We start from the raw sequence: 12,793 nt of genomic DNA, 5'->3' as shown, positions 1-12,793 counted from the left end.
CTAATTATTAAACAACAAATTGTATACCGATACACATTTCAGAAAATCATGGCTCAAATATGGTCAATATACTGAAACTATTATGTTATTATGCTATTACAACTTTATGTGTAAGCTTTATATATACATATAAAGCTTACACATAAAGTTGTTATATATATTATATATATATATATATATATATATATATATATATATATATATATATATATATATAAAGCTTACACATAAAGTTGTTATATATTATATATATATAAAGCTTACACATAAAGTTGTTTGCAAGCTTACACAAAACGGTTGTATATATAGCCTATAGCCAACAAACCTGCTCCAGACAAGATGCTTGTCCAACAGCTATTAGACACACCCACCTTTCTTTCACTCCCTTCAGTAATAACACAGCCACTTCCTTCACCCAGTCAGACTGCACAGCTTCATTCGTGTCGACTGCCCAGAGTCCACGAATACAGCCCTGCACCTCTAACCACCACCACCACCACCACCACCACCACAAATTCAACTTCAACCTGATCACATTTACAAAGCAAAGGTAAGTAATGACCCTTAGCTCTCTTTGTTTTTGATCACATCTAATCAGCATGCTCTGTTTCTGTTTTTTCACTTGTAAAACTGGTTTATGGTTTCCATCTGGTCCTGTAAGAAAAGTACTATTCCATTCCAGACATTGTGATCTGTCTCTTTGATAAGGCCAGACAAAGGCAAATACAACAGCAGAAGTAACACTTGGAATGTACTTCTATGTACAGGTCTGAGGTAGTATCATCTTAGGCTCAAAAAACCTTTCAAACTTTGAGGAACCGACTGTAACAAACTGACATCTCTGTATTCACAAATCCAAGGTTTGCTTCTTCTGCTCAGGATCAGGTTCTCCTTAGAGGGCAGAGAAAAACACAGACGTTAACAGTTAAAGTCTGTTTGTACAGTGTGCGCCACACCTGATAAAGGTGTAACCTGCTGTTATCTCGCAGTTATTACTCACTAACAGTCAGGTAAAGGGAGAGTTGTTGCAGTACAGTAAACTCTTACTGCCCATAGAGTAGATGTACCCACTTTGTTAGGACCTAAATTCCATCACAGTATGTAACACCAATCTTGTGTCAGAGTGATTCAGGATGATCAAATGGGAGTATAATTGTCTAATACCACAAACTTCACTGGTGCACACATCATTTCTCAACCCAAATACAACAAACTAGCTGTGCTTTGTCTGTAAAAAAAAATCATGTTTCTCTACAAAAATGTCTCCCTGTTCTCCTCCCTGACCTGCAGCAACACACCTACAGATCAGCCGTAACTGCAGCTACATTCCAGCAGCCAGTTCAGACATGTCGCTCTACAGTTTGGGCCTGGAGCCACTCTCCTGCCACACCTGGAACAAAGATAGGACCCGTAAGTGAAACAGCAAACATATAGTAACACATTATGTACACTTATGTGAACTATTCTGTATTCTTTCTCCATTATTTATGGGTTCAAAACATGGTGGGACTGGGACCACACTGGCGATGCAGAATGTATAGATACATTTTCTCCCTTCTCTAATTGAATTAATGTTGCCCGGAGAACCACAGGGAATCTGATTATCAATGCAGGAAATGGACTCAAAGAGCTTTACTGCATGCATCTGACTGCACTTCAGTTGAAGGATGCTGTTCATGCACTTGGTGTTACAGTTATTGTTAAACACTGCAGTGCAGTGGACTTCTTCTATGCACTTTACAGCCGACCTTTCTGCGTTTCAAGCAGGAATGGCCCCAGGGTCACTGCTGCTCTTTGTCAAAAAACACATTTTTGTGGAACTCCAGTGTGAAAACAAAAACATATTTCATTTTCAGTGTCAGTCAGTTAGTCGGTTGGTGGTCTCAACAAGAGTCTACAGCCAGGCCAGCAGCTCTGTGAGTCCATTCTTAAGCACAGGATTGCTTTGAGCTAAATGCTATGCTAACACACTCCCAGTGACAATGTCAAGGTAATAAAGGTATAATATTTCCCATGCTTGCCATCTTAGTGTAGTGTGCTAGCGTGGCATTTTTTTGCTTAGCAATTAGCATTACATTTTGACCTGATGATGGATCTATAAGATGGAAAGTCAGAGGATCACCAACATCATTACAATTCATCCTCTGGGGGTCATGAATGAACCAAATTTCATGACAATCCATCTAATTGCTTTTGAGATATTTCAGTGTGAAGTGGCCCAACCAACTGACAGACATTGCATCTCTAGAGCCACGCTGCCAGTGTAAATCTGTTATGGATATTCATGGGCCCTATACTGAGGATTTTGGTGACCCCTAAACTTTCCTCTAATGGAATTATCAGGACAAACTTTCCACTTGTGCAAAGTAAATATCAAAATCGAATGTGCATTATGTCTGCAAATTTGCAGAGTACGTTCATGTTCCTCAGAGGATGAATCCTTTCCATTCGGGTCATTAGAATGATTACGAATGAAAACACTGAACTCTGCTGAATCCTCAAAAACAGGAGGACAAAAAACAGCAGTAGTTTCATTAAAGTACGTATCTCCATGAATTTGTACATTAATAGATCATTTAATTAGAGTGCTGTCCTGTTGATGATTTTTATTCCCAAGATGATGAACCTAAATGCGGTGACCCACTGGCCTTTCCTTCATTGCCACCCTTAGACCAATATTTCTAATTGCACACAACATACCGCGGGATCAAATGTCATCTGACAGGGTCAGGTTACAGATCACTATGAAACTGACTAAATACACATTCATGCTTTGACCTCTTCTCACTAATAACTTTGCACACATAATAACTAATGGCGAAAATTGCTGTGGCATGTTTCTGTGTATTCAGAAGATGAACCCTGCACCTTTTTATCACACAAACTGTAACAGACTGATAGCCATGAGAACTGTACATTCATACTCCTGAAATGAAGACCATGTCCTATTTATTACTTCTGTGTTATTGTATTACTATCAAAAAGTGGTTACAATGCCTTGTAATGTGCACACCTATTTCTTTACAGAGATTGCAGTGAGTCCTAACAACAATGTGGTGATCATCTATAAGAAGAAAGGCGCCGACTGGGTCAAGATCCATGAGCTGACTGAGCACAGTGGACGAATCACAGGTTCTGATACTTATATCATTAATGACTGAAGGGTGGATGGGATGTGACTTGTTTGTTTTCTGGCCATCTACTGTTTGTAGAGAAGAGCATTTATTGGTATCACATAATTTTTAGAGGGGCAAGAAAATTAGTCAGATGTAGATAATGCTGCATTCATGTTTCATGGGGAAAACGTTGAAGAAGTTCAAAGCAACAACTTGGAAGTGTTCCTGAACTTAGATTTGGGTACAAATCTACTTTCCCCCAGAGTTTGGGTAATCACGATAAAACACTGTCCCATCTCAAAGCACTTAGTAATGATACATTTGAGTTCAAATATAACTATTTTTCCACCTGGTGGTATTAATATCCACAATTTATTACATGCATTTCTGTTTTCATGGTGTCTGAATTAATGGAAATATTTTTGAAATCTCAAGTAAAATATAGGATTTGAAAGCAAAGGTGGACTATATTTCCTAGTAGGATGCATTGCCTTGTTCATCGATCCTTTGACACTTGAATAGAGCTTCATAATGATGTCCACAGGCATTGACTGGGCCCCAGAGTCCAACCGTATTGTAACATGTGCCGCTGACCGCAACGCCTACGTGTGGACTCTGAAGGATGACGTGTGGAAGCCCACCCTAGTCCTGGTGCGCATCAACCGCGCAGCCACGTGTGTGAAGTGGTCACCGCTGGAGAACAAGTTTGCCTTGGGCAGCGGAGCTCGACTCATCTCTGTTTGCTACTTTGAGAAGGAGAACGACTGGTGAGCAATACATGAGCAAATCAAAACTATTCCTGTTTTGTACATATAGACTTAAACTGATATTTTAACCGGTTTTGAAGGCCAAGATTATTTACCTCAATAGTGCCAGAGCCTAAGAATGGTGATATCTGTCAATAAGTCAACAGACAAGAAATTAGAAAGTCAAACAACTACGGTAAAATGCAGCAGTAACCTATAGAAAGGTGCTGTAAGTGGAGAAAACACAACCAAATACAGAAACATGCTGCAAATACAGAAAACACAACCAAATACAGACACATGCTGCAAGTAGAGAAAACACAACCAAATACAAAAAACACAACCAAATACAGAAAACACAACCAAATACAGCAACGCGCTGATACAGAAAACACAACCAAATACAGAAAACACAACCACATATTATTCTCACAATAAGTCTCTTACCTCTTACCTGATACACACATTGCCATGATACTTGCCAAGCACATTCAATTGCAGGTTTTAACCGTTCTCCCTCCCTTTCAGGTGGCTGAGTAAGCACATCAAGAAGGCCATTCGTTCCACAGTCCTGAGTCTGGACTGGCATCCCAACAATATCCTACTGGCAGCTGGGTCTGCAGATCTCCAATGCAGGTGACACAACTACCCAAAACTGTGATGTAAAGGAAAGGAAGCAGACAAGAGTCTTAGTTCTACAGATTCCTAAAGAACCACACTTAATGGATAATTGTCAGTAAGCACGTAAAACAGTTCAAATTTCATTTCAATTCAATCATTGAAATTCAATCTCACACACACACCGTCCTGCTGGCCCAAATACTCACTAGAGCAACAAATGTGGATTGATCCGCCACTGAAAATAGTCCCCAACAAATGCTCTATATCCTCCTGTTTAACTAATGTTTCATAAAAACTAGAGTGTCCGGCTGTTTAAGGCCGGCGACAGCCATGGCCGGAGGCATTCTGTTTTTGGGTCGTCCGTCCGTCTTTCTGTCCGTCCTATTCTCGTGAACGCAATGTCTCAGGAACGCAGTGAGGAAAGTTCTTCAAATTTGGCACAAATGTCCACTTGGACTCAAGGATGAACTGATTAAGGTCACGGTTAAGGTCACGTCCATCCCAGTCTCATGATATCTCAGCAACGCCTCGATCGTATTTCTTCAAAATTAGCACAGCCATCCATTTAGACTCAAAGATGAACTGATTCGATTTTGGTGATCAAAGGTCACGTCCGTCCCATTCTCGTGAACGCGAGAAATCTTATTCCTATTATGACAATTTCACACAAATTTCTAACAGGATAAAATTATGAAGCGAAACTGCAACTTGATTGGTTGGTGGACGCATACAGCGGTAATTCTACTTTCTAAATGAAACAATATATTTGTGAGCTGTTTTTTAAAAGGTTTATGTCTTCAGTTGGGGAAACCAACAATGTGTTATTGAGACACACATTGTTGATTTTGTTTTTTTCTTGGGATTTGTTGACAACAGAAATTCTAGAATAATGCTGGCCTTGAGTACGCAAGCTCATTTAGGAATTCAAGGATATTTTATTATTGTCATTATAAAATACCGTAGCCCCCTCCAGGCTACAAACACACAGAAAATGTATGAACAGATATTCCAAATATTTAAATTAGAATATAATATAAACAATAAAATAGAACAAAATATATAAAAGTAGCACTAAAGGAAGAATATATACTATAGTATATACTGTCTATGTACATACAGCGGATACTACCAGATGCCCTCCTGTCCTGGGCCGTGCACATCCCAAGCCAATTTGCTTTCGGTTTTGCTCTGCGATGCTGTATGGTTCCTTAACACCAGACTGGAAGACAGCTTTTTTGGCTGATATATGATGTCACTGATAATGTATATTCCTCAAGATTGATGTGCGTCTCTTGGGTGGCAGCATCTCTGAACATGTCCAAAGTTTGTGCACTGAAAACAGTCCTGTAGAGCATCTATAGCTTCATCTGTCCAGACTTTGACTTTTTCTTTTTTTCTGATGATTTGACCCTTTTAATCAGCTGGGAGTAAGTCGGCAGGATTTGATTAAAATCACCAGCTACAATAAAACATACCATCCGATTGTTGACTGCTACTGTAATAACCTCATTCAGTTCCTGCAGTGCATCTTTTGAATTTGCATCTGGGGGAATATAAACAGCAACAAAAAACACTAGTGAATTCTCCGAGCAGATAATATATGATCAACATCTTCACATTAAAAATTCATCATCCGAGGAACATTGTCCATCAACTCTGACTGTGTTTGAGCACAGAGTCCACCTCCTCTCGTCTTACTGGAGCCTCGCGTTCTGTCCACTTAACATTGCATTCATTTATTTTTCCCCCCCCTCCAACCCGTAAACAGTAAACACACACATATTGTCTTTTATATTAAAAAGTTGTAATGGTGAACAACAAACAGTTGCCTTTTTACACATCAATCAGACACAGAGCAACATTTATTTGGAGTTGTTATAATTGATATGTAATATAATCTTGTTGGGTAAATTAAAGAGTACGGTCTAGACCCGCTCTATATGAAAAGTGTCTTGAAATAACTTCTGTTGATGATTTGATGCTATCTAAAAATAAATTGAATTGAATTTATAGTATATATACAGTCAAAGCTGACAAACCCTAACAGAACTCCATGCTATGCTTCTCAGGATTTTCTCAGCCTACATCAAGGACATCGAGGACAAGCCCGGACCCACCGCCTGGGGGGCCAAAATGCCTTTTGGGGAGGTGCTGCTGGACCATAAGGAGTGTGGAGGCTGGGTGCACAGTGTCTCCTTCTCCCCCAGTGGAGACCAGCTGGCCTGGGTGGCCCACAACAGCAGCATCAGTGTGGCTGATGCCACCCAGGGGAAGGAGTGAGTACATCAACCGAGCCGCTTATTCCATCAGTATATATGATCTGTATTAATATTCAGCTAAAATGGAGATGATTAGATAACTCTAGACTAGATAGCATTTACAACATAAATCAGCTTCTTTAGCAAACTCACCAGGCCAGCAGCACTTCATGGCTCCAAGTCCTGAACAACTTGGAAGTTTTCCAGCCAGACCTCTGTTTTGTTGTCTTTGTTTTTCACTGGCACCGACACTCTTGGTCCATATATGATCCTGTAATTAATTCAATGTCATGGGTGTCTTTTGACATTTTATCACTCCACCTTTCTGACATCTGTCCTTCCAGGGTAACCCAGCTGACCACCAACCGTCTGCCACTTCTGAGTGTGCTCTATGTCAGCCCCACTGAGCTTGTTGCTGCGGTAATTATCACCTGCTCTCTCTCTCTCTGTGTGTGTGTGTGTGTGTGTGTGTGTGTGTGTGTGTGTGTGTGTTTCCAGTAACTCCAAGCATGAGTTCTTAAGAGGAAGAGATGATCAACTACTGTACTTAATGCAGCTCATTTAAAGCAGCAATAATCAATATTTTTATATTAACAATGGATCAAATGACTATGCACAATATGAACATATGAGTCCCTCATAATGAGGAAGCCTGGAAAGAAATATCACCAACTCTGCATTTCCCTTCGCATTCTTTTCACATTGTTTTGGTTTTGGCCAACAAACCTTGTTTTCCAGCAGCAGCAGACAGCAGACAGCTGTTTTCAGTGAAAAAAGCTCTGATAAACCCACTGTAACCTGTCACCCCTACAATCTGATTGGTCACCCCAGATGCCACCCTAAAGGTTCTGCCACATCATTGGCTTTCACCTTGCTATGGGGGGTGTTTGGCCAGCAGGTTTGGTTATGCCACCCCAGGTAAAAAACTCCTAGAACCGCCACTGCTGGTCAGCACCAAACAGCAGAGCAGACACAGTCAGAGTCTCGCTGGTGGACATAGTGGAGCAATTAAGCAGCTAAAGAGACAGATATATTAATTTCGCTCTGTGTTTGCTGGATGAATAAATAGGCAACAGTTTGCTAAAGCGTAAGCCTTATCAACTTTATAAGGCGATAATATATTAATGTTGCGTTTTCAACTTTTCCCGCTGCCCTCGGGTGGGCAAAAAAATCTATCAATGCATCTTTATGTAAAAGTAGTAATACCACAATGTAAATTAATGTACATTTTTGCGGTGGAGTTTCCCCACTGGGAAGAACAAATATCTCAACACTAGCCTCAAAGCACAGGCTACGGGTGTGTTCTCTTTACCTTTTAAAATGCTTCTTTATTTGCCTCTCTGCCAATGCAATTAATGCAATATCCATTGCCACCTAGACTACGTACCCACATTCATCAGCAACAACAGTCATGACTGACTAATATTAACTTTATCCAATATTTTCCCCCTCATTATGGTAAATATAAAAATTTTTAGGAGAAAATCTATCGAAAGGAAAAAGTTTACCAATATTACAACCTACTGTCTGCCCACATGCTTCATATGTCCTCCAAGTATTCCCACTTAGTCCTAGAAAAAATATGTTTAGTTATGTTAGTTTTTGTTTTGTAATTAACTGTTGACCTGAAGTTTGTGATAATTAACTTTTTTTTAAAATATTATTTATATTATCATATTAATATTAATGTGATTCTTTGTACTTATATCCTTAATCTCTCTTCTGTCAGGGTCATGACTGTTGCCCCTTCCAGTTCACCTATAAGTGTCCAGGCGCTCTGGAGTTTGTGAAGAAGCTGGACATCCCCAAGCAGACCTCCAAGGGCACCATGTCAGCCATGCAACACTTCCAGAACCTGGACAAGAGGGCCACTGACGACGACGACAACGAGCTGGGCACCCGTCACCAGAACAGCATCACGTAAGGGCCGCTGCTGTTTCCCTTTAAAGTATAGCATCATCACCTCAAACCAAGGAGGTTGAGGACTAAAGAACAAGTGGAAACGTTTTGTGGATCTGGACCCAATAGCACCACCATGTGGTCACTTTATGGTTTGGTTCATAACTCCTGAACCATCCGGTTAAAAAGCCAAATAGTACTGAATAGTTAACACCACTCCTACAAATGTCAAGTCTTCCTCAAACTTTATATTACATATTTGGATGAGCCCGGAAAAGTTGTTCATTTGTTTTTTATTTTTTAAATATGCCATACGCTTTACTTAATCACGGTTTGCTTAATCTCTACAGTTCAGCTTTTGTAAGCCTTGTGTGCATGTGTTGTGTTGTGTCCTGCAGGCAACTGTGTGTTATGTCTGGGGAGAAAGCCAAAGTGACCAATTACAGCAGTGTGGGTCTGGATGGAGCCATGGTGATCTGGGAATTTAAGGTAAATGTGTCAAACTCTGTCTTCGATACAACAGTGCAACTGTGATTTAGTGACTTGACTGTCAGGATTATTGTATTTTAATGCAGTCATCTTAAACGTTGACCCCTTTAAGATATTTTGATAGGAGGTTATTTACAGTAATTGAAGGTGGATAGTCTGCAAATAATCACATAAATATAGTTATTTGATTTCTTTGATGGAAGTGAGAAGATTATTTCGACAAACATATGCTTAAGGTAATTTAGCACTGGTAATATAGGTAACTACTGTGCAGATTAACACTAACATGTTTGTAATCTTATTGTGCAGCATTGAGACGCCACAGACTGTCAGTCCGCGAGGTGTCGGAGGCCGAAGCGACCATCACACCTTTATTTCAAATACTCAAAAACTGCCGCCATGGAGCTGCTGATGTGCTTTTGAGCGACTGGAAAACGATGTGAGCACATGTGCTCTGTGATATTTGTCAATGAAAAACGTTTTGAATGAATAAAAAAGGATATTTACAGGCCAGACAACGAGGTGTAATGACTTGTTCTTCACATTTCCGTGTTGTGTATTCAGTGTATTGCATGTATGTATTTAGGTCTTTAGGTTATTACTTTATTTTTGTTACTGCTATTATTTCACTTCCTCTTAAAGGGGGCACTTCACTGAACTGACCTCGTTATTTGTCATCAGGAGGACTGGGCTACTCAGCCTGTGAAAACTGTTATACAGTATAATGCTTTATCTATGTTGCGTAGGTGAAAGAAGGCGATCTTGGGGATTTCTTTAAAGCTGCAGTAAGCAGTATATTTTTGGCATCATTGGACAAAAAATGTCATAATAACCTTTCAGCATATTGTAATTCAAGTGTTCTGAGAGAAAACCAGACTTCTGCACCTCCTCGTGGCTGTTTTCAGGCTTTAAAAAATCTAACCTGTGACGGGAGACTTTGACCAATCACAGGTCATTTCAGAGAGAGAGAGCGTTCCTATTGGTTGTGCTCCAGCCATCTGAGCTCACAGCTAAACAGTACACTCGCCTCAAATGATTCTGAAAACATTTGAGGATGAGGCGCCTGAGGTTGAAGAAGGTGAGTATATCCCCCCTCTTTCTTCTGATGATGAGGATGTGAGTGTCTTTCAGTTTGAAGACGGTGAGGTCTATCCACTATCCTCTGATGACGAGGATGAAGAGACCCTGGACGACTCTGGCTACGACACCATGGTGGAGAGGAGGTCGTGGTGCTCTGGCTCTATCTGTTTGGCGACACCTGGAAGCTGCTTGACATCCTCCTGGATCCATCCCTCCATATATGTTCACACTATACCGGATACATTTCTTTTGTCATATGGACTCTGTATGTCCATCCTGGAAGAGGAAGCCCTCCTCTGTGGCTCCTCTTGAGGTTTCTTCCATTTTTTTCCCCTGTTAAAAGGTTTTTTTGGGAGTTTTTTCCTCATCACTATTTTTTACCACTTGACTGGTTTGGTGTTGATTTCAATAAAAGACAACATCAGACATCTAAGATGATTATGTGACTTCCTTGACTTTCAGTGATGTTAGGTTACCATAACGTTAAATAGTCAATCATTTGCAGGTGCCATGATATTTGTTTTATTATATTTGATTTAAGTGTCCTACACATTAATGACACCACAGTCCAAATGATTTTTATTGAGGCCTAAAAACGCACAGCTTTAGTTTCTTCTCCACTTTAATTTGGAAAAACAACAACCAGAGAAATCATTGATCAAATCGATTTACTTTTTAACAAAAGCCTGAAACAACTCACAACTATGATGACTATGATGATGAGGAGGGTTCCCTTCCCATTTCATTTCTCATTTATCTCTGGGACTAAGATAAAGTACTTTCACATTTAGCCTTCAGATAGATTACACAAAACAATCTGCATTGGGAAGATTTCAGGATGGCTTTTGCTATTTAACATGTTTATTCAACATTGGGCTGTAATTTAAAAGGGCAAAGTGATTATGGATGTGCAATTCATGACAGTCAGTGCTCCTATTGAGGGAGTGGTGATCAATACCCTCACAAACCAGTAGAGGTCACTGGCTAGTCGAACCAGTGCTGGAATAGAAGAGGGAATAACACTAAGTAGTAGGCATCGGTCAGGCCTTCTCATCTGAACGAGAGCATCATGCGCCCACCTTGTCATTATCTGTGAAGAAAACACTTTTTCATAAAGAGCAGGGACCACGTGTGAAAATCTGTGATACATCTTGCTGGAATCTTTTGTTTTAACAGCCAGGAACACCATTTTCAATGTAGTAAATAAACACGATGTGAGAACATTTCCTTACTGTTAACCCTTACTGAGTGAGAGTGCAGCTCAACTAACAGTCTTCAAGGAGAGACACTGAATCCTGCTGCTTTTCTTTGGACTTTGACATAGATTTTTACATTTTTGACCATAATGTATTACTTTTCTGAACACCTAACAACATTGAAGCAGCAGTAGGCGAGATTGGAGCAAATATGATTAAAAAAAGTATTTTTTATAAAAAGGTCGCTATATCCTGACAGTAGTACATGAAACAGGTAACCTGAAAAAAATCACGTGCCTCTGTGTCCTCCGGTGCTCCTAACGGCATCTACAAGATTTCACAGACTGGAGGAAAACAAGCAGTCCGAGCTGATCTGAGGTCTGCTGTCCATCTGCCGTCTATGAGTGCCGGCTCTCAATCACTCGCGAATTCCGACCAAGCGGTCAAACTAGGCAGCGCTGATCAAATATGAATCAATATTATGTTATTTTGAAATCTGGTGAAGGAACGCCAAGTTCTGGTCACATTATCAGAGCACAGCAAATAGGAACGCTCTCTCAATGAACTGACCTGTGATTGGTCAAAGTCTCCCGTCACGGGCTAGATTTTTTTAAAGCCTGAAAACAGAGCCATGAGGAGGTGCAGAAGTCTAGTTTTCTCTCAGAACACTTGAATTACAATATGCTGAAAGGTTATTATGGAATTTTTGCCCAATGATGCCAAAAATATACTGCCTACTGAAGCTTTAAGAACATTTGTAACATATTTTATGGACACTATGGAAGCTGTCTGAATACTATTATAAAATGTATTTGTGAATCAACATTTTCTCAACATTTAGATTTAGATTCAACATTTTGATTTAAATGGTGTGCGCTGTAAATATTTGGGGTTCTGTGTATATGCTGTGTATATAATATTTAAAGGTCCCATATCATGCTCATTTTCAGGTTCTCACTTGTATTTTGTGTTTCTACTAGAACATGTTTACATGCTGTAATGTTAAAAAAAAACTTTATTTTCCTCATATTGTCGGCCTGAATATGCCTGTATTTGCCCTCTGTCTGAAACGCTTCGTTTTAGCGCATTTTGACAGAATCGCAACGAAATTGCAACAGAATTGCGTTGCTAGGCAACAGTTTGGGTCCATGTGTACTTTCTGTCAGCTGATGACATTCACATACACTGCAACAGGAATAAACTGGGACACATTTAGATTGTTTACGTTTACAACTGCGTAAAGGGTCTAAATATTGTATATTTGTGACATCACAAATGGACAGAAATCCTGACAGCTTGTTTCAAATGCAGAGTTCCTGAATACGGGCTGTGTGTATTTCCCTGTGGATTGAGCGTTTCGATACTTTCACAGTATTTGTATAGGACTT

General features: G+C 39.9%; 1 protein-coding gene across 1 annotated transcript; it reads left to right on the top strand.

Moving 5' to 3' along the window:
* The first annotated feature begins 400 nt into the window (after nucleotides 1-400).
* On the top strand, nucleotides 401-9,644 carry LOC141780019 (actin-related protein 2/3 complex subunit 1A-A). Its single transcript, XM_074655072.1, has 10 exons — nucleotides 401-550; nucleotides 1,291-1,410; nucleotides 3,028-3,132; nucleotides 3,661-3,883; nucleotides 4,391-4,498; nucleotides 6,553-6,759; nucleotides 7,086-7,161; nucleotides 8,471-8,661; nucleotides 9,039-9,129; nucleotides 9,439-9,644. The coding sequence occupies exons 2-10, from the start codon at nucleotides 1,347-1,349 to the stop codon at nucleotides 9,442-9,444; spliced, it is 1,071 nt and encodes a 356-aa protein (XP_074511173.1). The 5' UTR covers nucleotides 401-550; nucleotides 1,291-1,346; the 3' UTR covers nucleotides 9,445-9,644.
* Nucleotides 9,645-12,793: the final 3,149 nt, after the last annotated feature.

The sequence above is a fragment of the Sebastes fasciatus genome, chromosome 13 (genome assembly GCF_043250625.1).
Source record: "Sebastes fasciatus isolate fSebFas1 chromosome 13, fSebFas1.pri, whole genome shotgun sequence".
Taxonomy (NCBI): Eukaryota; Metazoa; Chordata; class Actinopteri; order Perciformes; family Sebastidae; genus Sebastes; species Sebastes fasciatus.
This window is presented reverse-complemented; position numbering and strand designations above follow the sequence as displayed.